This window comes from Girardinichthys multiradiatus, chromosome X (genome assembly GCF_021462225.1).
Source record: "Girardinichthys multiradiatus isolate DD_20200921_A chromosome X, DD_fGirMul_XY1, whole genome shotgun sequence".
Taxonomy (NCBI): domain Eukaryota; kingdom Metazoa; phylum Chordata; class Actinopteri; order Cyprinodontiformes; family Goodeidae; genus Girardinichthys; species Girardinichthys multiradiatus.
In genome coordinates this window covers 18113769-18138942 of record NC_061817.1, presented here as the reverse complement: position 1 = coordinate 18138942, position 25174 = coordinate 18113769, and the positions used below count along the sequence as shown (strand labels likewise).

The 25174-nt window shown below is 39.1% G+C and overlaps 2 protein-coding genes across 3 annotated transcripts; one reads left to right on the top strand and one right to left on the bottom strand.

Annotated features, from left to right (window-relative positions):
* Positions 1-3757: 3757 nt before the first annotated feature.
* Positions 3758-10552, bottom strand: LOC124862551 (beta-galactoside-binding lectin-like). The gene is made up of 4 exons (XM_047356533.1): positions 10398-10552; positions 5892-5971; positions 4479-4650; positions 3758-4405 (listed from the first exon to the last, which is right to left on the bottom strand). Exons 1-4 carry the CDS (start codon positions 10404-10406, stop codon positions 4259-4261), a joined length of 408 nt encoding a protein of 135 aa, XP_047212489.1. The 5' UTR covers positions 10407-10552; the 3' UTR covers positions 3758-4258.
* Positions 10553-15567: 5015 nt separating this feature from the next.
* Positions 15568-24920, top strand: LOC124862180 (GTP-binding protein 1-like). Of its 2 annotated transcripts, XM_047355993.1 has the most exons (14): positions 15568-16051; positions 17340-17451; positions 17550-17730; positions 17847-18030; positions 19061-19225; positions 21045-21168; positions 21288-21402; positions 21490-21634; positions 21757-21939; positions 22090-22225; positions 23077-23255; positions 23343-23504; positions 23764-23814; positions 23968-24920. In XM_047355993.1, the coding sequence occupies exons 1-14, from the start codon at positions 15857-15859 to the stop codon at positions 24073-24075; spliced, it is 2040 nt and encodes a 679-aa protein (XP_047211949.1). In that variant the 5' UTR covers positions 15568-15856; the 3' UTR covers positions 24076-24920. The 2 variants fall into 2 exon arrangements, with proteins under 2 accessions (XP_047211949.1, XP_047211950.1); XM_047355994.1 differs by lacking the exon at positions 23764-23814 and having other exon boundaries at positions 15569-16051.
* The last annotated feature ends 254 nt before the right edge of the window (positions 24921-25174 follow it).

Sequence of the window (25174 nt, the reverse complement as noted above, 5' to 3'; positions counted from 1 at the left end):
AGAAGCATTCTTATGTGAGCTGCAGAAAAGCATCCCCACAGCATGATGTTGGCATGTTGACAGTGATGCACAGGTAACATTTTCTCCCACACACAAAAAGTTCAGTTGAGGTCCCATCTGACCTTCTACATGTTTTCCATGTCCCCTACGTGGTTTGTGGTAATCTTTAAATGGGACTTCTAATGACTGTCTTCTTGCACCTCTTCCATAAAGACCAGATTTTTGGTTTGGAATACCAAAAGTTGCCCTTTCAAGATTCTCCCACATGAGCTGCCTCTTGGCTGCTTTTCTGATTAATGTTCTCCCTGCATTAATCCCCCACCCCGGTCAGTCTAATTGGATGGCCATGTCTTTGCAGGTTTGCAGTTGCTCTTTGCAGTTTTGGATGCACTGACTGAACAGTGCTCGTTGAGATGTTTAAAGTGATATTGTTTAATAACCTAATCCTGCTTTAAACGTCTCTGAAACTTTCCCTGACCTCTCTTCAGTGGTCCTTGGTCTTTAGGATGCTGCTTTTTTCTTACTATGTCCTAACTAACCCATGAGGCCTTTACAGTACTCATTCAGCATTTGTATTTATACTAATATTAAAATTAAATAATTTCTAAAGGCAGGTGGATTTTATTCATGAGTATCAGAGTAAAGGGGTTTACTTTAGGTAAGATCCAGGATAATTTTGTTTTTATTAAAATTAAATAAATAAACAAATGCTGGTAAAAATGGAATAGATGTAGCCAGACAATAGACAGATAATGTCACTAAACAGCTTATTAACAGAGTACCATATCTATGTGCAGCAAATTTTAAGCTATCTTTACACTTATATGACGCGTTAAACTCACAACCAGCTAAAAAGAAAAAACTAAAATCTTTCACTTTGTCTTGGGCACCCAAGCTTTATAAATACATCACACCTGCACATCCAGTTTAGAATAAAATAAATGTGCTCTCAGTGTTTTTCAGCTGGAAACTGAAATTATATATCTTCATAAATTCATTGTGCCACTTAAATGAGAAGTAAATAAATGTAAAAGTAAAAATATAGTAAGCAAAGAAGATAGTAATAAATCATCATCACCAATGATACATTATGCCTAACATTAGGAAAGGAGTTAGCTAATAATGTCCTGCAAGAAATTATGAGGAAATGGGAGAAATAATTAGTGCGGCCAGTGTACTAACTCACCAATTACCATTAAATTACTCAGTTATTGTATTTGTGTTGTTGTGTTTTAGCAGCTGTTGCTATGTCAAACCACGATCTGAAATGGAACTGAACATTAAAGATGGATCCAATAATCCCTGTGTGAACTTCAACTGAGACAAATGTGAAGAGGTTCACAGTAAAATTGTGTTTCTGGGCAGTTTGTCCAAAGAGGGATGGTTTTCAGCATCTTACTTTTCCACAAAAATCGGCTGCATTTAAAGTAGCTCTGAAAGCATGCTAAATAGGAGTGCTTTGGTACTTTAATTCTGTTGCAGCTGGACTGAAGCATGCTACAGATTTCTTCTCAGAACCGAGGGGATCTGCACAAGTTGAGATCCAGCTACAGAGAGTCTCATTTTAAAATAACGCAATGCTGACATCTACTGAATAAGATGGCTAAATACTGCATCATGTTTTTGGAAACTAAACAACCAAAAATATGATTATAAACATTATTCATTCCTCATATAAATTAATATTTTTTCTAATGGTTGGCACATACAAATACTGCATAGTTAAAGAAAACACTGCAACTGAAGTTTGTTTCATTCCCTTTGACCTTGATTACAGAACGCATTCGCTCCTGTGAATCTTGCATTACTGAGTTAGAGAGACTGTAAATGACCTCTTCAACATATTCAATGTGCTCTTCTGTGAAACATAAAAGCACATAATTGCTCTTTCACCATCAAAAGTTTGTTGGTCAGCCTGGGTTATACATATTGGTTTAGAGAATAAAGTGCAGCATTATTTCATAAAAATGTCTTTGCTGCAGACCAGCACTGAGCCGAGCCCAGCCCAGCACAGCAGCAACACATGTTTGCATTTATTCAGAGCCGCTGAACCTTCTAAGGAGAATATGAAAAACATCACCGGATCTATGGTGGGCGACGTGCGCACTGTTCAAGGAGCACAGAGCCAGTTCACAGGCAACAATACAGTACAGTATAAACACATGAGAAATGGAAGGAAAGAAGGAAGGAGACATGTCTGGCATTTGGAAAAAAGTGTATAAAGTGTGGCACAAAGAACAATTGTAGCAAAATGTAAAGCAAAATCTGACCAAAAGAGATGGAAAAATGTTAGTAAAATAACAATAGAAAAAGATAGTTTTAATATTCCAATAGATATGCAGAGGTTTTTCATCTGCATAGTGGGTAAATTTGATAACATGACTGTATTGTTATAACCAAATTGTCTTAATGTCAGAAAAACATATTCCCATCAATCCGAGTTGAAGGCCTTTTCTGAATCTAGGTTTAAAAAAATTGACTTGTTTTGATTTTTGCTCATACTATCAATCAGGTGTACGGTTCGCCTTACATTCTCTTGAATTTGTCTCTTTTTGAGGAATCCCATCTGATCATCATCTATAATATTGGGAAATATATTTTAAAGTATTTTCCTGATTATTGATGCAAAGAGTCTATGGTCCAGGTTTAATATTAATATGAGTTTAATGTTCATATGAACCACATTCTGGTTTTTCATTATCTGTCTTTAGAATTACTGAGGTTATGGTATGTCTGCAACACATCTCTCTGCCTTTCAGAACAAAGTTAAAACATTTTCAGGTTCATGTCCGTAACTGATTTATTCAGCTGGGAATCCATCCATGCCTGACATCTTATTTGTTTTTGTTCTTGAGATGGCAATGTCAAATTTCTGTTTAGTTATCTCTTGCATAATTATCCTGTTTTGTACCATCCCATTTTGAATTCTTAATAATTCAGTACTTTGTGGCTGTGAATATAAATTCAAATTCTTAAGTAAATTTGCATTTGGGTGTAACACATATTTTCCAGTCTGTGTGCCTATAATTCTGTGAATACTTAGTGGTAATCATGGCATGTACTTTATCTTTACTCCCTTCACTGGTCGCCATTTCTTTACTCTCTGTGTTGTTTTGCTTTTCTGTGGACTTTGTTTTCTTTAGTTGCTATTTCCCCATAAATCTTAAAATACACTTATCTTCTACACAGGAAAATGTTGAAGCGACAGACCTTTGCTGGGAACTCACAACTATGCTGCCACATACCCGGAAGTAGGGGTAAATATTTTTTAATGGCATTGTACATGCTAAAGTTTTATATTTTCCAGGCTGGATTTTCAAGTTTATTCCATTTGATCGGTGTCTGAGTAAAATACATTCATATTACTAGCATTAAGCCTCTAGTTTGACTTTGAGCTCAAAATATAACTTTAGCCTTCCTAAATCTAAAGATTGCACATTGCATGTGAAGTAGAATCCTAATTTATAATATCCTGCTTTAAAAGGCTTATGCTGTGCAAAAATAGTAGCTTAGTTCTTGAATATTTTACCTTCATGTCTTGCTGCTGAAGCTCCACACATTTCATGAAATCTCTATGTTTTTGTACTTAAATGTGCTGCAATAATAGTGACAGGCTCTAATGCGATAATCAAAAATGTATATACATTCTTCATGGCTGTCAAAGTTCAAAAGCTGCTTGTTCAAAGGTTTGATCAATGGAAAGTCAAATTAGACAAAATAAATTTTCATACAAGATATACTAAAAAGCAGCAAGAGATTGGGTTTCACCAATAGTAAGATTTTATTGGGCAAGAAAAAAACTTTTGACATGTTTCAAATGTCTGTTTATATGGCTTTATGTGGCTTTTATTGATGTTGTTACAGGTAATATTCCAAAACAAGTGGAATGTCAAAGAAAAATAGATCCATAAACTAGGAACAAAACAATGAGCTTGTAAGTATGTGTAGTTATGCTGACTAAATCTGACTAAAATTAAAATTCATGTTTTTAGTTCTTTGGTCAGATGCTACATTTACAAAAGCAAAAGGTCTTCCAGTTGCAAAACTCATTGTATACACACAGTATTTATCTCTCTAAAATCTTTTACTGTGCTATATATCTACCGTCATTTTTACGTGTGTTTGCATCTGGTCTCAACAAGCATAAACTTGATTATAAATTCGCTAAATGCTAAATGTGAGGCAAATCATTTGAGATATTTGGAAACAAGTGGCCCATGTGTGATCTGACTGTCAGTTTTCTTCACAGGGTGGAAGTTTATTTGATCTCAATGCTCTGGATACGAGCCTCTCCATCAAAGCTGGTGACTGAGTACTTCTCTGCACCCATGCGGTTGGCAAAGTGGATTGTAGAGCCATCTGATAAGGTCACAACAAACTCAGCTGGGGTGAATTCGATGGTAATCTAAGTGAAAGAAGACGTGAAAGTTAACATCAAAATATGATTAACAGAGTTTATTAACAGACCCAATGCACACCTTGAAGCTCTCTCCTTGCTGGAAAGGAAAGCCTCCCTCACGGACCTCCCCACACCAGTTACCCCCTTCATAAGAGTTGCATACAACTGTGTTCTCATCTCCGTGGGCATCAAAACGAACGTTAATATGCAGAGTGATGTCCTGCTCATCAGGGCCAATATTCACAGCAAAACTACAGAGTAAGAAAAACAAAGCGCAATAATGATATTCTATCATAATTATAGGTTTTATACATGAGTCAGACACCTTGTCTCCTTTGAGACTAAGCTGTAATTTTTTAAAAGCTTGTAGTTAAAGTGACTTCATTCTTTTCCGAGTCACCTCTGTAGTTATATTCCTATACACTAGTCTAGAATGCTGAAGGATGCACTGTATCAACCACCTTTGCACTTTGCTATTTTCATCCTGCTACTTTCCATTTAAGCATGCTTTGCAATCACTGCTGCCATTAACTCTGAGTTCTCTTTTTGGTTTTTTCTTTCCATGTAGGGCATTCATATTAGTGTTAAACTGTGATACTTTCCTGATGAAGCTGTTAACAAATCTTTCTGCCATAAACCTTGTAATCTCTCTCTGTTTGTTCTTCCTATGGAAGATTCTGTTTAGCTGTGTTTCTGTCCTGGACATTCGTTGACAAAGATTATTCCTGCTAATAAGTGTGTGCACTTTTTGTTTTCTTCTTTCGATAGAAACAACTGAGAGAGTAGTGCTTCTGTTGTTTAGCTGTCTCCTTCCTCAACAGAGCCACTGACAGCACTATTCTTTGTAAACTTTCTGTGTATTCAATAGAGAGTACTACTGGTTCAGCCCTTTGTGTTTAACTGTGTCTCTTTCCTGGGTGGAGTCACTGACAGCACTATTGCTCCAATTAACTTTTATATTCTGAATTGTTTTTATTTTAAAATAAACTACTACTTCTTTGTTCAACTGCATGTGATTAGATATCAATCTATCTTTTTATTAAATTGTATTAAAATGAGCATTATTGATTTCAATGTTGGATTGTATATAACTGGACATGATTTACAGTTTGTCCTGTAAAGTGTTATGTAAATAAACTGAATTCAGTTCAGTTTTTTGCAATGCAAAATACTACAGTTTTTTTAGCGAGTTATTTATCTTTTATGTTTGGTACTGTCAGAAAGCAGTAATAATGTCTATGTGAGTTTTTCCCGATGTATCTAAAACAAGACAAACAGTATTTCATTCAGTTTGAAGAACGAAATCTTATGAGTCTTATGACTTCAGTTCAGCCTGAATAATCACGTCACTGCAACCTTTTCATATCCCGTGCTAAGAATATTTGTACAAATCTAATGTAAAGTATCGTCAGTTTGATCTGAAAACCAAATGTGGCTGCAATGAAAACCAGATACAGAATCCAAGACAATTGTATGTGTTTTTAATACTCACTTTGTAGCATCAGGTTTAGCTACTCCACAAATTATCATGGTTTGTCCAACCTTGAAGGACATGTTCTTGATGATCATACCCTGTGCACAATTGGAAGAGCAAGGTAGTGATACATCATCTTACTCCTAAGTAAAACTGCACAGTATGCATGCCTGAGGCAGAAACATAGTCCTAATGTTGCCCAAAGCCAATCCACCATAATCGAGTCATCTGTTTAAACAGCAGCACCATGTGTTTCCAAATACATTCTCGTCGACCAACTGGGCAAGGATTCCAACACTCTTGTCTCGCAGTTGCCAAGAAAATATTTGGAGAATACTGCCAAGTTGGCCAGAGGTTGAAAATGTTGAAAAGTGATGAGGGCTGACTGCGGTTCTTTTCTGTAATACTTTCCTTCTTGCAGTACAGAATGGTAACTGCACAGTGGAAAAAACTAATAAACAATGTCAAGGGTAAAACTCAACTAAGCCGCGTTGAGGAACCTATACTCTGAACCTCTTAAGATTCTGCTTTGTGAAACTGCCTTAAAGTGTACTTACACCAAGGAAATTTACAGTGCCATACATGAAAAATACCTTTTTAAGAGTAGTGAATAGTAAAGGATGCCATTGTACATCTATGCGTAGCTTTGACAGTAGTGGTAAACAACAAAAACATAAGTTTGCTGTTTTACTTCTGTTTCTGTTTAGAAAGAGGGGATATTTTATTCAGAATGATCATTTTCTTAACTTTAGTCATTGGTACATACAGGGGTTGGACAATGAAACTGAAACACCTGGTTTTACACCACAATAATTTATTAGCATGGGGTAGGGCTTCCTTTTGTGGCCAATACAGCATCAATTCGTCTTGGGAATCACATATACAAGTCCTGCACAGTGGTCAGAGGGATTTTAAGCCATTCTTCTTGCAGGATAGTGGCCAGGTCACTACGTGATCCTGGTGGAGGAAAACGTTTCCTGACTCGCTCCTCCAAAACACCCCAAAGTGGCTCAATAATATTTAGATCTGGTGACTGTGCAGGCCATGGTAGATGTTCAACTTCACTTTCATGTTCCTCAAACCAATCTTTCACCAGTCTTGCTGTGTGTATTGGTGCATTGTCATCCTGATACACGGCACCGCCTTCAGGATACAATGTTTGAACCATTGGATGCACATGATCCTCAAGAATGGTTCGGTAGTCCTTGGCAGTGACGCGCCCATCTAGCACAAGTATTGGGCCAAGGGAATGCCATGATATGGCAGCCCAAACCATCACTGATCCACCCCCACGCTTCACTCTGGGCATGCAACAGTCTGGGTGGTACGCTTCTTTGGGGCTTCTCCACACCGTAACTCTCCCGGATGTGGGGAAAACAGTAAAGGTGGACTCATGAGAGAACAATACATGTTTCACATTGTCCACAGCCCAAGATTTGCGCTCCTTGCACCATTGAAACCGACGTTTGGCATTGGCATGAGTGACCAAAGGTTTGGCTATAGCAGCCCGGCCGTGTATATTGACCCTGTGGAGCTCCTGATGGACAGTTCTGGTGGAAACAGGAGAGTTGAGGTGCACATTTAATTCTGCCGTGATTTCGGCAGCTGTGGTTTTATGTTTTTTGGATACAATCTGGGTTAGCACCCGAACATCCCTTTCAGACAGCTTCCTCTTGTGTCCACAGTTAATCCTGTTGGATGTGGTTCGTCCTTCTTGGTGGTATGCTGACATTACCCTGGATACCGTGGCTCTTGATACATCACAAAGACTTGCTGTCTTGGTCACAGATGCGCCAGCAAGACGTGCACCAACAATTTGTCCTCTTTTGAACTCTGGTATGTCACCCATAATGTTGTGTGCATTTCAATATTTTGAGCGAAACTGTGCTCTTACCCTGCTAATTGAACCTTCACACTCTGCTCTTACTGGTGCAATGTGCAATCAATGAAGACTGGCTACCAGGCTGGTCCAATTTAGTCATGAAACCTCCCACACTAAAATGACAGGTGTTTCAGTTTCATTGTCCAACCCCTGTACATTTGAAGAACAATATATGGTTTTATAATTTTTTGTTCATATCCTTCTAAAAATAGAACAATGATTAACTTATTAAATTAAAGATAAAAACACTATCTTTTTGGTGAATTTCAGAAGCTTCAGGTGTGGAAACAAGAAAAGAAATCTTCAAATTGTTCCAGTGTTACAGTCAACAAGATCCCAAACAGCCATCTAAAAATAACTTGCAAAATATTAAAGTTTATAGTCAATCCGGAGAGAAATGTTGTGATTGTCTTTAACTTATAGTAATCTTGCTCCCTTGAGTTACCCATCCTAAATCCAGAGTTAAACTATGCTTATGTTGAATCTAAGAAGATAAATCTGATCTTAAATACAAAATCTGATTTCTCAGCCAACTGACTTGGCAGGAGGCCAGACATTCTTTCAACATTAGAGGTCATCTGTTGGGCATGTGTGACAATTATCACTGAGTTTTGAATTGTGAAATTTGTCTTGGGTCAGAGGTGGCAGGCTGACCTCAACCCTCTGTAATTTGCATCTAGTTGGTGCTTAGTGCTTCATTGCAAACTAACTTAATTCTTGTAATGTATTTAGGGTGACAGAGTAAAAAAGTATTTTACTCTAAAAGGTCAGTCATTCAATTTGAGAACCAATTTTGACTTGTTCTGTCCAAGATGTACAGTACTTTGCAAAAATGTTAATACCGCCTGAACTTTTTACATTTTGTCGTGTCACAATCACAAACTTTAATGTGATGGACCAAAATATTGGTAGGAAAATAATAAATGTCTTCCATTTTTTTATAAAAATCTGAAAAGTGTACTCTGCCTTTGACCTACCACTAGATAAAATCTGGGGCAATTTTAGAAATCACCTAATCAGTACATAGAATCAGCCAGTTTTCAATTAAATTCCAGTATAAATATAGTTGTTCTGTGAAAGTCTGTGAGAGCGCAAGAAGAAACAATATCATGAAGACCAATGAACACAGCTGACAGGTCAGATATATGGGTATGGAGAATTTTAAAGCAGAGCTAGGTTATGAACAGTATAACATCTCAGGTAGAACTGTTCAATCTATCATTGGAATGCAGAAGGAATATCTCACAACTGCAAACCCAACAAGACATGGCCATTCATCTGACTTGAGAGACCAGACAGGAAGAACATTAACCAAAGAAGCATCTAAGATGCCTTTGGTGACTCTGGAGGAGCTGCAGAGATCCTTAGGTCATGTGGGAGAATCTGTCAAAAGGACAACATTTAGCCACACTCTACAAATCTAGCCTTCATGGAGAAGAGACAACTGACAAAAAACTGCAGAAACAAAACAGCAGGGACAGGGATGCTGATCAGAATTGATAGGAAGATGGATGGTGCAAAAATATATGGCAATCCTGGAAGAAAACTTGAGAGAGTCTGCAAAAGACTACAGACTGTGACAGAGGTTTATTTTCCTGTAAGAAAAACACATTCCGGATCAACGTAACTGTGTGGCTCAAGGCATATTAAAATGTCAGAATAACGTTGTCACAGTCTAGACCTAAATTCAGTTAAGAATATGTGTGAAGATTTGAAAATGAACGTTCACATATGCTCTCTAATAAAATCCGAAGGATCTTGAGCTATTTTGCAAAGAAGAATTGGCAGAACCTTCAGTCTTTAGATTTCCAAACCTGTCCCAAAATGGTTGGCGATTCAATTGTAGTGAACAGGTGTGAATACAAATGCATGCCACACTTTTTAGATTTATATTTAAAATATGAACACCATGTCTCCTTTCACTTTCACGTCACAATTATGCACATCTTTGGTTGTTCATCTGTCATATAAAATCATGATGAAACATTGAACATTGAATTCTGCATTATTTGACAGAATATGGACAAGCTCAAGTTTGCAAGAATACATATCAAAATTGCAGCGCTGTTGAAAAATGTTTCTTTGATATTATTTCAACCTAATTAATTGTTTTTAAATGTGTTTACCCCTGTGGCAAACAAATATTCACTAACACAGAGGTCTTCATTGTTATCTGCTCAGTTTATGACCCCTGAGTTTATGAGGAGGTTAGTATGCTATTCAGACTATTTTCAAATGGTGAGTTGGTCATTACACTATATGTTGTGCTGTTATTCTTTACTGTTACAGAAATAGTGTGAGAACATCAATATTGGACTTTTTTTTCTTATAGTTAAGATACTGTAGTTCACATCCAGTGTCCAGTATTTCCTTGCATGATCTGCTGTTAATACTTTGCCCATAAAAGGCACTAAAAGAGAAGGCGGATCTGTCAAAAAGTGTATCCAGCTGAAGGTTCAACGCAAGGCTCTGTAGTTAAAGCATAGATCTGCAAGGTTCAGTTACATTAGGTGACAAAATAAGGCAACAACAGCTGCCATTTTCACATAAACATGACCTAAGACTGCAACTCATGCAGTTAATGGAGCATACATGGATAACAGCAGCAGAAGTACACAAATGTTGGTAAAAAATATACTTACTTTCATCATCTTTGCAGATAAGGACAGTCAACTGGAGCTGAGAAAAAGGGAAAGTGCTGCAGAACCAAGCCTCAGTGTCTACACCCAAACTGATGATTATACCAAATGCAGAGTGGGCGGTTCCTTTACAGTGAGTGACAATCTGCACAGCAAATACGGTGCTGTCCCTGGTCACCAGCCTGCCTACTTAAAGTGAAGTTTCAGACCATGAAAATGTTGGTTTAAAGATTACTGCAGAACTCAGTGAAGTTGAATTAACTGATAGAGAAGCTGCTGATTTTAGGTTAGTAGTTTAAAAGTGGTAGAGTTAAGTCTGTTTGTAAAAAAAGGGAACACAACCTTGGACGTCATGGATGGAAATAGAAATCTATTTGTCACCAGGGTGACAGCTAAATATTTAGTGCAGCCAGATGCCTTAATGTCCACTTACTGTATATAGTTTCTAATTTAAAGTATGATCGATTGGCAAGCGGGATGTCCAAAAAAGTAATGTTTTTTTTTCCAGAGTGAGGGTTTGCATGTGTGAGTCACAAGCAGTTACATGCCATGCAATTTCAGCTCCTAACACATGACTGAAACTAACTCAAAAGAGGGCAAAAGATACACGCATGGATTACAGAATTTTACAGCTCTAATGGGAAGCAGAAACAGAAGTTTACAGATGATGTAAAGAAAAGTAACAAATTATTTACAAACTTTACAAGGGAACATACTGGAGGTATGCTTTATTGTTTTTATATTAATTAATGTACAGTATATGTAAACAAAAGGTTTGATCACAAGTTTTGAGTACAAAAATAAGGCAAAAGAATATTTTATAAAAGAACATTTTGTATCTCATTAAATGTTTGTATTTTGTTATTGAGATTTTTAGAATTAAATTTTGCAAACCCCACAGACCACAAAAAGTTTGTCAAAATATTGTTTCTTTTTTTTTCATTTAAGGCAGCAGCTCGGTCCATAGTTGGAAAAAAATGTAACAGTCACAAGAGTTGCTACAATTCCCTGACTGTAAATTAGGCCATAGATTAAGTGACAGGGAGAGGGGGTGAATACTATTTTAGGTCATGCAGAGTATCATGTTATGTTGAGGGCTCTTATCCAAGGCACCGAAATCTTCATCAACACAAGATAATGGGGATGCTGAAGAGTGTGATCCCCCTGTAGTGGGAACACACCCTCCAGTCCTCTGGTCTGCCAGCCCAGAGGCATGTTAGTCAGGACAGCCCCACAACATCCAGATACATGAGGTACTCAGGGCGAATCTCATCCATCCCCGAAGCCTTGCCACTGTGGAGCTTTTTGACCACTCTGGTGACTTCAGCCTGGGTGATGAACACTCCAACTTTGAGTCCACAGTCTGCTTCCACCAGGGAAGGCGTGGTGGCAGGATTGAGAAGATCCATGAAGGACTCCTTTCACCTCCCAATAACGTCCACCGTCGAGGTGTTGGTGAAGCACTGCTTACCTCTCCAGAGGTGCTGGACAGTTTGCCAGAATCACTGTGAGGCTGACTAATAGCCCTTCTCCGTGGCCTCACCAAACTTCTCACAGGTCCGAGTTTTTGCCTCTAATACCGCCTGACCTCAGGAGTCCCACAAGCCAGCCAGGCCCTTACTGTCGGTGTTCACCACTGGATTCTGGGATTTCCACAGGGATTGACCAAGGCTACAGGTGGACTCTATATCCTCAGCCTCCCCCGGGGATCAGAGTAAAGCTCTCCTGCAGTTGGGAGTTGAATACGTCCTTGGCCAAGGGTTCCGCCAGACGTTAGCAACAGACCCTTACTACATGCTTGGGCCGGCCAAGTCTATCGGCTTCCTCCTCTTCCAGCGGATCCAACTTACCGCCAGGTGGTGAACGGTGGACAGCTTGGCCCCTCTCTTCACCCAAGAAGTGTCCAAGTGTCCAAGACATGCGGCTGAAGGTCCGAAAACACGACTACAAAGTCAATCATCAACCTCCAGCCTAGGGTGTCCTGGTGCCCATTGCACTGAAAAACACCCTTCTGCTTGAACATAGTCTTTCATAATGGACAATGTGTGACTGGCACAGAAGTCCATTAATGAAACGGCACTTGGGTTCAGATCGGGGAGGCAATTCCTCCCAATAACACCCCTCCATGTGTCACTGTCGTTTTCCCCAGTGGGCGTTGAAGTCAGAATTATAAACACCTCACAAATTTGTTTATAATTAAATGCATTAAACTATTCTTTGTACCATTATTATGATGCTCAGTCCACATCACCTTGCACTTATGTGAAACAAATTGCTGCCTTAATCAAATAATTGGTTAAATTAAACCTTTTGCACCCAATTCTTGGTTTTAGACATTATTGAAGCTGTATAATCCAAATTATTCTAAAGATGGCATTAAGGCGTAATCTAATATTTATTTAAAACCCACATTTACACAGCAACTTGTAAGAATACTGTGTTCTTTAATATTGACAATTTGAGGATTGTTCTTGTGTTGTGTAACAAGTGCTAACAGGAACCCAAATGAACTATTAGTTACCCAACCACAGCTTATCCTCCTCCAAACGGCACCTTTCACATCCCAGGCACTCTGGGGAAATTACTTCACTTAAAAGCTGACTTTTCTACAGGGTGTTTCAGAGAAGCAATGCTATACACTGACATTTAAATAAAAGTACAAGCACTGCCTTCTCTATGGCTGAAACTTGAAGCAAACTTTGCTGTGAAGAGATAACAAATGTATGTAATGGTATCTCTTGCCTTATTGTAGTAATTTTAAGTGTACACTGCTCTCCTATGGACGTATGGAAGCATATCGTTACCATATTTCAAATGAAAAAGCATTTTCAGAAATGCTTTTTAATTTTAAGAATGTGGCTGCATTGTTTGACTCATAAATGAAATTAGTAATCAATAATCCTATTTGCATTTTAATTTTCTTCTTCAAGACTGCTCATTCCTTCACTTAATTAAAATGAAAAAGAAAAAGACATTTGAGATTTATTTTTCAAAATGTACCCCAGCAAATAGATACCAAAATTCAATTTGAAATGTAAAATTTGAAAATGAAAATGCATTTCCAGAAATGCTTTTTCATTTTAAGAATGTGGCTGCATTATTTGACCCATAAATAAAATTAGTAATTAATCATCCTATTTGCATTTGCATTTTCTTCTTCACGACTGAACATTTTATGCCATAATCAAAAAGAAAACAAAGCAGACATTGCTTTTTTGTTTTCGTGGTCTGCCCGCAAAGTACTGACCAGAACTCGAAAACGAAAAAGCATTCCGAGCGACGGGCGCAGCAGAGTGACGTCAGCAGCCGCTCTTCCTCAGCTCCCTGATGACCGAGCTACCCATCTTGTTCGGTAGGGGGCGCTGTGCACGTCTGCATTGCATTACATTGCAAACGTGCTGAGAAATTGATTGAATTGCAGCAGGGCCGAGCTCAATTTGTGGCAGTGGCAGGCAGAACTGGCAGTCTTGAAGAAGAAAATTAAAATGCAAATAGGATTATTGATAACTAATTTCATTTATGAGTCAAACAATGCAGCCACATTCTTAAAATGAAAAAGCATTTCTGAAAATGCTTTTTCATTTGAAATATGGTAACGATTTGCTTCCATGCTCTCCAGTGTCCAACAGGGGTTACTGCAAATTTGGGTAAATTTAACATAAACAGACAAAACAAAACAGCAAATGTCTAATTTGCAGTTTGTCATATGGTGGGAACATATGAACAGCCATGATGTGATATAAATATATACGTGTTTAAATTTCCTTTTAAATGAGGGTCCTTCTTCCATGAGATGGTGTGTGGCCAAGAATGTCTTCCCTCATTTGTTTATTTTTTGTTTTTTTCAGTGCAAAGTTGTCTGTTCTATGATTTGATTCTGTTTTTTTCTGTTTGCATTGCTAATTCAAAACACTATACATTAATGTTACTGTTTTCTCTGTTACATCTGTGAGGAGAATTGATGTTAAATTTGAAGAAATGTTGGTTTCTTTATTTTTCAGCTTGGAAACAAATGCAATACCAATTAAATAGAGTAGTTGTAGACTGTCCAACCAAGCGTTGTCTATTCCTGCTTATCTTTGCAGGGCTGTGTAGGGACTGGTGCCTATCTCCAGCAGTCCTTGTGTGAGGGGCGGGGTATAAACTAAACAGGCAACCAGTCCACCACAGGAAATACAATTATGCCCACACATGTACACCTAAGGGAAGTTTAGGGTAAGCAATGAACCTAACATTCTTATTTTTAGGCTGTGGGAGGAAGTACCTATAGAAAACAGGAAAGCTACATGCAGATAGACCCCAAGCTGGTATTCTAACACAGGAACTGTTTGCTGCAAGGCGACAATGCTAAAAGTTGTGCTGCCGTGCATTCATTGTAGACACTAGTAGATTTGAATGACCTATTTCAGTTGTACTGCTGTAGTTTATTTATTCAACAGCATAGCAAATTGTTACAGAAACTGGGACAAACCTTTAGATATAAAAAATCAGCACTACTTCAAACACTGGAAGTAAACTCTTCACCTAAGAAATATAATGGGTGAAGATTATTATTACTTTTTTTTTTACATTAAAAATTATATTTAGGTGCTTTGACTGATGTTAATAGTTTAAGTCCAACCTATTTGTTTGATTTCCTTTAACCTTACAAGTCCTTTAGAACTACTCTCAGGTATTTGTCTGTGATAAACCAATATCATAGTTCTACTGATTTATTTTTTGACCCCAAAAAAGATTAATAGTTTGTACTTGAAATGATCATTTTGTATTTCAAAGTGAGACAACAATGACCTTTTTATTTGTTTGTTTGTTTGTTTTCAATCATTGGTTTGATAAAACACCCAGTCATCAAAACTATTTGGATCAACTTCATATCCACATGGTACTTGGTGTTAAATGTTTTGAGATCCACCGACTAATTTTTATATGTATGTTAAAAATAAAACAGGTATCTGAACACGTTTTAAGATTTTATAGCGTTAATTACATTTCTTTGTGTTACTATTTCTCAGCAGTTGTCAAGAGGTGTTACAGGGTTTTTACATTACCAGTAGCATTGCCACCTCCTTAAGAGGCTGGATCTACCTGTAATAATATAAACAATCCCCCTTATTTCTATTGGTCCGCTGCTACTACATTCAGAGTAAAATTATGCTATTTGCTAACGCAGAGTTAAAAATATTCGCCCACTCACGCCTTCTTTGTTGGTATTAATGAGATGGTGGCTATTTCTGTTATTTAGAAAACATTGGAGTATAAAGCGTTGACATTTTACCCGGAATGTTATTATCTTTATTAAAATGAGCTTTAGTGGATTGTAGCTTGAATATCCGCGGTGTAGCGAGTACGAGCTTTAAAAATCCGTTGTGTGTTGGAGCCTGCAGCCAGTGTGCTTGATAGCCAGTCGTCGTCCACAACAGTTTGCACAGTGTGGAATTTAATATTACAAAGTTGGCGTCGAAATGTCATCATTAGCAGCAGGGCATGAGCCAGGCATAACAGCGGGCACCGGAGCTCTGGCTGACGCTTTAGTTCCCGCGAGTATATTTGCTCCAGACCGGGGAGGATGTGGGGAAGAGGACGACGACGTGTGCCTCGAGGACGGGGACATGACCAATGGCAAGCCCGAGGACCGAAGGATTGATTGCAGCAGCAAGGTAACGCTAGGCCTGGATGTAGCACTGCTAAGCTAATACGCTTGAATGAATGAATGAAAAATATGAATGCTACTTGTGCATATTACATTGTTACTACCATGCATTGCGTGGCGACACGTAGCTTAGCTATAAGATTTGGAAGTTTAGGTTTAAAGCTTGTGTGGGAATATGTGGGGTTTGGTGCAGTTTTTTTTTTTTTTTTTTTTTTGCTGACGTTTATTAAAATAGTTAGCCCAGTGGCTAGCATTAGCTCCAGCTGATTGCGTGAGCGCGTAAGCCAACAGAGGACGGCGTTAGTTGCTCTTCAAAGCACACGTTACACACACTGGGTCCTAGAGATGATACTAGGAATAAATTGCGTGTTCATTATTCCAAATTAATGTCCAGGATAATTTTAAGCCGCAACGCCTGAATGTAAAACAAAACAGCATGGTCCTGAAGATGTGTATCAGCAGCATTCATCGAGCTGTTCTGGTCAATATGAAACCCCTATTTGGTACCAGGCTCTTGAAATGGACAGAATGTTTGACATGATGTAATTCTGATTGTTTGACTGTAAGAGAGAAAGCAATCAATGTCTTTTCCCGAAAGCATCAGGTTACACATTACAAAGGTGTAACGTCATATTGTAAAGGTTGCACAGTGTTGCATCACAGACCCAGTATTTTGCTGACTTTTTACTCCTGGCAAATATATTAGTGTGCCATTTATTGAAATGCAATGTTGTTTTGCATCTATAATATAGGGCATTTTATAATATCTTTGTGTTTGGCAAGTTGTATAATTGCAGCTATAGTAACAACACCATATTTACTTAGTTTATCTTGAACAACAAAGCATTTATAGTCTATGTATTTTAACTATGTTTTTATTCGGTTTTTCTGTGTTTTATGATTTTTCTTATTTTGTGCTGCTGCTTTACTTTTGGGCTACCAAACTGAATGTTTTTGTTTATACCACAGTGACAATGAAACTTTCTTGAATCCTGAAAGCCCTAGAGATGTTAATATCTTTGTAACAAATAGCATATTATTAACTTCTGTTATCAGTCTAAATCAGCGTTGACTCTAGTGCAGCTTGGCAGAATGGAGGACTTCGTGTCGGTACCAGCTATACTGTGTAAATGTGTAACTCTGAAGCATTTCATGGGAAAAGCGACAGCTGAAATCCTGTATGTGAAAAATGAGCCGTTCACTCTTAAAAACATCACACCTGAATAAATCCCTTCTGCACTTATTAACAATATGTATTTTCTCTTCGTTTTTTCTCCTTTCTTGAACCTCAACAGCTTGCACTTGTAAGCCCAAACGGGGAGCAGTATGACTTGTTACTCCGACAGCTTCGGGACAGAATGGAGGAGGGCTGCGGGGAAACGATCTATGTGGTTGGAATGGGCTCTGGTGAGAATCACACTGCTACTCTGTCCATTACACTTTCCCTTATCTCTTCATTCACGTCTTGCAGGTTATAAACAGCTGATTTATGTCCTCTTGCATAGATGGTAGTGACTGGGGTCTGGATGAGACAGATATGGAAGCCTCGGTTGCCACAGTACGCTCTATGTGTGAGCAGCTGGATTCTGACTTTATCCCTCTTAGAGAGCGCGCTGAGGCAGCCGGGATGGTACGTGACTATCTGATTCGGAGGCGTGTGGGTGAGCTGGATTTTCTGGAGGTCAGGTCAGTAGTTGATATGTCACGATGAAAGCCAGAATTTAGAAGCTTTGTCCCTAGGTTACCAGGGTTAATCAGTGTTCGTTTGTCAGGCGATTGTTAGTGCTTTTGTGTCCATTCAGAGTCGCAGTGGTGGGGAACGTGGATGCCGGTAAGAGCACTCTTCTGGGAGTGTTGACACATGGCGAGCTGGACAACGGCAGGGGTTTTGCCCGGCAGAAACTTTTCAGACACAAACATGAGATGGAGAGCGGCAGGACCAGCAGTGTGGGCAATGACATCCTGGGGTTTGACCAGGAGGGTCAGGTGAGGGCTTGATAGGAGAAGTCAGTTAGCTGTAAGATCCACTCTTAGAAAAACAGTTTCAGTAAAAACCTGCACATGTGGAAATGTCAAAGCGGTTCCATGTTTGTTGTCCAGTGCTTTGTGAACTGTTCTGTAATAGAAATAATTACCTACAACGGGTGCAATGATAACGTTCTGAAAACCTTCGGAACAGCGTGTACCGAACAAATAGAGTGTTTTTAAACGTGAACACGTGCAGAATGTTTATATGCAAAACCAAGCGCATACTACTATGGTCCGTCAAGCAGCTTTAAACAGTGTCACCGAAACAAAACAGACATGACTCACAGCTACCTCTAACGTCTGCTATTTGGGTGCATTGGGGTCTTTCCTTCAGCTACAGAGACAATGGACTAAGAAAGGTGGAACAAACCAGAGCTCTATATGTCAGCCTTTTTCAACAACAATACCTAGCTCAATCTGCACTGGACTTAATTACTCACTTGATACAATTTCATGCTTGAATGTAAACATCACTCGTACTTAAGAAAAATTGCCTAAAGTCCAAATCAGCTACCTGTAGCAGTCAAGCAGTCCCAAATGCCACAGAGCATATGGCATGCCAGTCGCAGAAGTTCCCTCTGAAATTGAAACTTGTATACTGGGTTGTTTTTGTATCAAATCATCTCCAAAGTGATATTTTTTTTATTTTCAAATGTCGGCACAGTCCTATTAAAAAATTCCATTATTGTTGCATTTTAATCCAGACTTGAATCCATTAATTGTACCTGCTTATCCTTAGTGAAAAACAAAAGTATAAAAGCAAATCTTCAGTCGGTTCTATACTGGCTTATTTTGATGTTTTAGAACATAATCTAATTATCTTCAAAAACGTACAATTGTACTTGTTCAAAGCCAAATTAAGTGAAAAAAATGTTTTTCCTGACTAAAACAAATCAAAAATGTAACAAGCAACCGAGATACATACTGAACTATGATTTTTGTGTACTGTTACATCTGTATTACTTACTTACTGTTATCCCGTGCCCAGGTCGTAAACAAGCCAGACAGCCATGGAGGGAGCCTGGACTGGACCAAAATCTGCGAGAAGTCCTCCAAAGTCATTACCTTCATAGACTTGGCCGGCCACGAGAAATACCTGAAGACCACTGTGTTTGGGATGACTGGACATCTTCCAGACTTCTGCATGCTTATGGTCAGAAAGTTGGGGGGTGTTAGTGTTTGTCCGTTTGTGTGGGTGAAGTACCTTCCCCCCTAAACATTTTTTGCTTTTCCCCATATTATTAAAGTAGTTCTGTTATAACCATTTAAGGCTTTAGATTTTCCATGTGGATGTTTTATTACAGGTCCTTCTCAAAATATTAGCATATTGTGATAAAGTTCATTATTTTCCATAATGTCATGATGAAAATTGAACATTCATATATTTTAGATTCATTGCACACTAACTGAAATATTTCAGGTCTTTTATTGTCTTAATACGGATGATTTTGGCATACAGCTCATGAAAACCCAAAATTCCTATCTCACAAAATTAGTATATTTCATCCGACCAATAAAAGAAAAGTGTTTTTAATACAAAAAACGTCAACCTTCAAATAATCATGTACAGTTATGCACTCAATACTTGGTCGGGAATCCTTTTGCAGAAATGACTGCTTCAATGCGGCGTGGCATGGAGGCAATCAGCCTGTGGCACTGCTGAGGTGTTATGGAGGCCCAGGATGCTTCGATAGCGGCCTTTAGCTCATCCAGAGTGTTGGGTCTTGAGTCTCTCAACGTTCTCTTCACAATATCCCACAGATTCTCTATGGGGTTCAGGTCAGGAGAGTTGGCAGGCCAATTGAGCACAGTGATACCATGGTCAGTAAACCATTTACCAGTGGTTTTGGCACTGTGAGCAGGTGCCAGGTCGTGCTGAAAAATGAAATCTTCATCTCCATAAAGCTTTTCAGCAGATGGAAGCATGAAGTGCTCCAAAATCTCCTGATAGCTAGCTGCATTGACCCTGCCCTTGATAAAACACAGTGGACCAACACCAGCAGCTGACACGGCACCCCAGACCATCACTGACTGTGGGTACTTGACACTGGACTTCTGGCATTTTGGCATTTCCTTCTCCCCAGTCTTCCTCCAGACTCTGGCACCTTGATTTCCGAATGACATGCAGAATTTGCTTTCATCCGAAAAAAGTACTTTGGACCACTGAGCAACAGTCCAGTGCTGCTTCTCTGTAGCCCAGGTCAGGCGCTTCTGCCGCTGTTTCTGGTTCAAAAGTGGCTTGACCTGGGGAATGCGGCACCTGTAGCCCATTTCCTGCACACGCCTGTGCACGGTGGCTCTGGATGTTTCTACTCCAGACTCAGTCCACTGCTTCCGCAGGTCCCCCAAGGTCTGGAATCGGCCCTTCTCCACAATCTTCCTCAGGGTCCGGTCATCTCTTCTCGTTGTGCAGCGTTTTCTGCCACACTTTTTCCTTCCCACAGACTTCCCACTGAGGTGCCTTGATACAGCACTCTGGGAACAGCCTATTTGTTCAGAAATGTCTTTCTGTGTCTTACCCTCTTGCTTGAGGGTGTCAATAGTGGCCTTCTGGACAGCAGTCAGGTCGGCAGTCTTACCCATGATTGGGGTTTTGAGTGATGAACCAGGCTGGGAGTTTTAAAGGCCTCAGGAATCTTTTGCAGGTGTTTAGAGTTAACTCGTTGATTCAGATGATTAGGTTCATAGCTCGTTTAGAGACCCTTTTAATGATATGCTAATTTTGTGAGATAGGAATTTTGGGTTTTCATGAGCTGTATGCCAAAATCATCCGTATTAAGACAATAAAAGACCTGAAATATTTCAGTTAGTGTGCAATGAATCTAAAATATATGAATGTTAAATTTTCATCATGACATTATGGAAAATAATGAACTTTATCACAATATGCTAATATTTTGAGAAGGACCTGTACACAAGAAATATTTATACAGAATAAAGAAAAACCTCAAGTTTTCTGACTGTTTCACCAGGTTGGCAGTAATGCTGGAATTGTAGGGATGACCAAAGAACACCTTGGCCTGGCTTTAGCTCTGAATGTTCCCGTCTTTGTAGTGGTAACCAAAATAGACATGTGTCCAGCCAACATCTTACAAGGTTAGTTTTTAGCTAACAGTTTTTTTTCCAAGTATGCAAAGATATGATTTTATTCATAGCTTAATTCTATTTGCTTGTCATGAACAAACATAAATGTTAGAAGTGTTCCCATCGAACAGAGACCTTGAAGTTACTCCAACGGTTACTGAAGTCTCCTGGCTGCAGGAAGATTCCTGTCCTGGTACAGAACAAAGATGATGTGATAGTCGCGGCCTCAAACTTCAGCTCAGAGAGGTACCGGGTCTCTACGCAACACAAAATATAGAGTTAGAACTAAGCTGCTTGTTTGTAAACTGTGTGCCTGCCTTGTTTTTTGGCCAGGATGTGCCCCATCTTTCAGATTTCTAATGTGACCGGGGAGAACATGGACCTGCTAAAGATGTTTCTCAACCTGCTCTCCTCTAGAACGTCGTACAGAGACGATCAGCCGGCTGAGTTTCAGATAGATGATACCTATTCTGTACCGGTACCCTAAACACTGACAAAATTCAACTGCTGCATGTAGTTTTCTGTTTAAATTAAACAAATTTTACCTAGTTTAGTTTGAGTCCTTACTAAACTCTTGCTGTTGTTCTGGTTTCTTTCCAGGGAGTGGGAACTGTAGTATCAGGAACCACCTTGCGTGGTCTCATACGTCTGAATGATACCATGCTACTGGGTCCAGATCCCCTTGGAAGCTTCATCGCCATTGCTGTTAAATCAATCCACCGCAAACGAATGCCAGTAAAGGAAGTTAGAGGTGGCCAGACTGCCTCGTTTGCTTTAAAAAAGGTAGGGAAGGAAAACGGCACCAGGTTATCATCTACAGGAAGGAGTAGTTGGTGCTTTGAGTATGGTTCTGCAATGCCTTAAATGTGTCTTAATGATTAAATACTGTAAAAAAAAAAATGTTTTCTCTTCTTCCATCACTTTTCTCTAAAGATCAAGCGTTCATCTATAAGAAAAGGCATGGTAATGGTGTCGCCAAAGTTAAACCCTCAGGCAACTTGGGAGTTTGAGGCTGAAATTCTGGTTCTCCATCATCCTACTACAATATCCCCCAGATACCAGGCGATGGGTGGGTAACAGTACCACGGAGAGGTATTTGTACAGATTTTAGTCACCTGTTGGAGGAGTGGGCCCCAGAATGCCGACAGGCAGGCAGAGGGGTGGTGAGAAAACTCACAGTAGCCTGGAAGTAGCAGATGCAGGCATGAACTTGGAACAGGCTTGGCTTGATAGACAGGCATGAACAGCCTTAGCAAGAACCGAGCAGAGTGAACAGTGGATGTTTCCTCTGAGAATGAACGGAATAGCTGTGTATATTTGGGCATGGGAAAGGAGAAGCAGGGAGACTGAATGACGCTGATTACAGGCTGTGGCAGGAGTGAACACAAAACATGGCAGGAATTAAACAAGGACACAATCAAACCTAAGATAGAACAGAACATCAACTAAAATGCACTATGAACAAAAAACAAGAATCATAAGAAACTAAGCCTAAGAGAAGAAGTAAAGCACCACCTGGAAAACAATGATCAGAAGTGAAATCCATAATACAACTTGGAGAACATGATCAGAATCAGAGAAAAAACCCAAAGTCGAACACCCTCAAATCATAACACTGTTTAAAGTTTAAAGCCAACACAGCAAATATGTGAAAGAAGCAACTTTGATCATATAAAACCAAAATTAAATATGTTGAACATGAAAACTACATGTTATTATTTGTGGAAAAAAAAAAAAATGTATCATTTATGTTGTACTTCATATTAATGCACTACTTTGTGTCTGTCCATATAAAAATCCCAGGAAAAGATATTAAAGTTTTAGGATGTTGCAGGGCAGTAGGGTTCATTTAGTGTTAGAAACAAAACATGGATTGATCCAGCTAACTGTTGCCTGTTTGGTCCCTCATGCAACAATCAGTCCATTGTGGGAGCATACGACAGACAGCCACCATCTTGTCCATGAATAGAGACTGTCTGAGGACAGGGGACAAGGCTTCAGTCCACTTCCGCTTCATCAAAACCCCCGAGTACCTTCACTGCGACCAGAGGCTGGTGTTCAGAGAGGGCCGCACCAAGGCTGTGGGAACCATCACGAAGGTAGAAAAGCTGCATGGACACTGCAAAGTGTTGGTTTAGGTTTTGTGTAAAGACTGAAAATCAAATTTTTCTCTATAATCTTTACAGCTGCTGCACTCCACTAATAATATGCCATCAAACTCCAAACCTCCACAAATCAAAATGCAGTCGACAAAAAAGGTGCCTCTGAGAAAAGAGGATGGCACCATGGCAACCGCTGATGATGCAGCAACGATAGCACAGCCGGCTGGTTCAAGCACATTACAGCTGGTGAGTCAACAAAGACCTATAGACACTCCCAATGGTTTAGATCTTGCACACATTATGCTGATTTTTTCACCTTCCTGGACATAAGTGATCAATTTTAACTCCCTAACATCCTTGTCCTCCTTTGTGTCCCCAATTCATCTTCTTATTCATTTAATCGATGACAAATTTTTATTTCGTTTCATTCCAAACTCAAATTTTGCCACCTTGCATCACTCCTTTATACTCTGACTCTCCTTTGCTTGCGTGGCTGAATCCAAAGGGGGAGGGAGATGATGACCCTCAAGTAAAAGAGGTCAACAAAGAGAACAAGGTAAAATGTGTATGAACAAGACAACAGTGGAGGCCAAAGCAGACGGCTGAATTAGAAGCCCAGTAATGTGATCCATGCACAGGCTTGTGTTGCTATTTAAAGTATACAGCTGGGACTACCTAACCCTGTGTTTTCACCGTCTGTCCTTTGCAGCCAAAGTCTGGAGGAGGTGGAAGGAGAAGAGGTGGCCAGAGACACAAAGGAAAAGGCCAAAACTGCACCAACTCAATGGCAGCACCTTCCCCAACAGCAAACAGCTGAATTTGCATCCTCTTTTTCTTTTGTCGAAACATCCCTCTTTAATTTCACCAAGCGTCATTCCACAAACCACGATATACATGTTTGGAGCAAGATAGTGTTAAACCTTGCCTCTTTACACCAGTTCATATCCTTGTTTTTGTCCTGAAAAGTGATTGCATCAATTATACAGCATCAGTTATTCAGGTTTATGTTAGCTGCCTTTACCGGTTGGAAAAGTTTGCATTTAGAAAGCAGTGAGGTGTTAGAGGTTAGCTTTCCTCAGGAGGAGGAGGAGGTATTTAGGTTTTTACAAGTTGTTGGAACCAGCCCGTTGTCTGCAGACAGTTCCAGTAAGTGCAGTTATAATTTAAACTCCCTCCTGCATTCCCTGTGTATCTACAACAGCATAAGTTGTACTCTTTATACTGAAAATGTAAATTAGTTGTAAAAAAACAAATTTGGAAATTTGAGTTCGTACAAATTGAATTTGAATCACAAATGAATGTAGCAGAGGGAAAATAATCCAAAACTTAAGTTATAAGAAATAAGATGTGGCATTATTTTAACCCAGTTATTTATTTGGCACTTAAGCTGAAGGTTTACTCTTAGATGGTTGGACTATATTTAATCTCACTTGCACTCTGTAGATTTTGTAGTATCTGTCATGCATTTAAATGGTGGTAACCTTATATCAATGGCATTAGTACAAAAACAGCACATTTGTCAGTTAGGCAGTTGCTAATGATTACAATGCTTTACCTGTAAATCTAGTACTCTGTGTTATGGCCTGTTGCTGTTTGTGATGATTTCAGACATTTTTCTGCAAAAAAGACCCATAAATAAATAAAAAGAAAAACTTTTCAACAGTGCGGGTTTCCAATTCATTATTTTTCATCAACTCAAAATGTTCTAAAATTGGTAAAACTTTCCGCTTGAATTACGGCAACTTGACAACGTAATTTCTTGAGTACTTCATACGTTTTTTTTTTTTATATCTTTAAAACATCATTAATTAAACCAGAGACTTTTAGTTTTCAGCTCAAGTTCTAATGTTCTACTGTGTGTTTAGAAATGGAAACTATCTCTGGGTAGAACTCGGGTTTCTAATGTTAGACTAATG

What these genes read in the sequence shown, in the direction of transcription:
- LOC124862180 (XM_047355993.1), top strand. Translation starts at nt 15,857, where the DNA reads ATGTCATCATTAGCAGCAGGGCATGAGCCAGGCATAACAGCGGGCACC. An exon ending in TGTGGTTGGAATGGGCTCTG is followed by an intron (nt 17,452 to 17,549) that starts GTGAGAATCACA and finishes CCTCTTGCATAG; the next exon opens with ATGGTAGTGACTGGGGTCTG. An exon ending in CTGGATTTTCTGGAGGTCAG is followed by an intron (nt 17,731 to 17,846) that starts GTCAGTAGTTGA and finishes GTGTCCATTCAG; the next exon opens with AGTCGCAGTGGTGGGGAACG.
- LOC124862551 (XM_047356533.1), bottom strand. An exon ending in GCTAAACCTGATGCTACAAA is followed by an intron (nt 4,651 to 5,891) that starts GTGAGTATTAAA and finishes CTTACTCTGTAG; the next exon opens with TTTTGCTGTGAATATTGGCC. An exon ending in AGCAAGGAGAGAGCTTCAAG is followed by an intron (nt 4,406 to 4,478) that starts GTGTGCATTGGG and finishes TCTTTCACTTAG; the next exon opens with ATTACCATCGAATTCACCCC.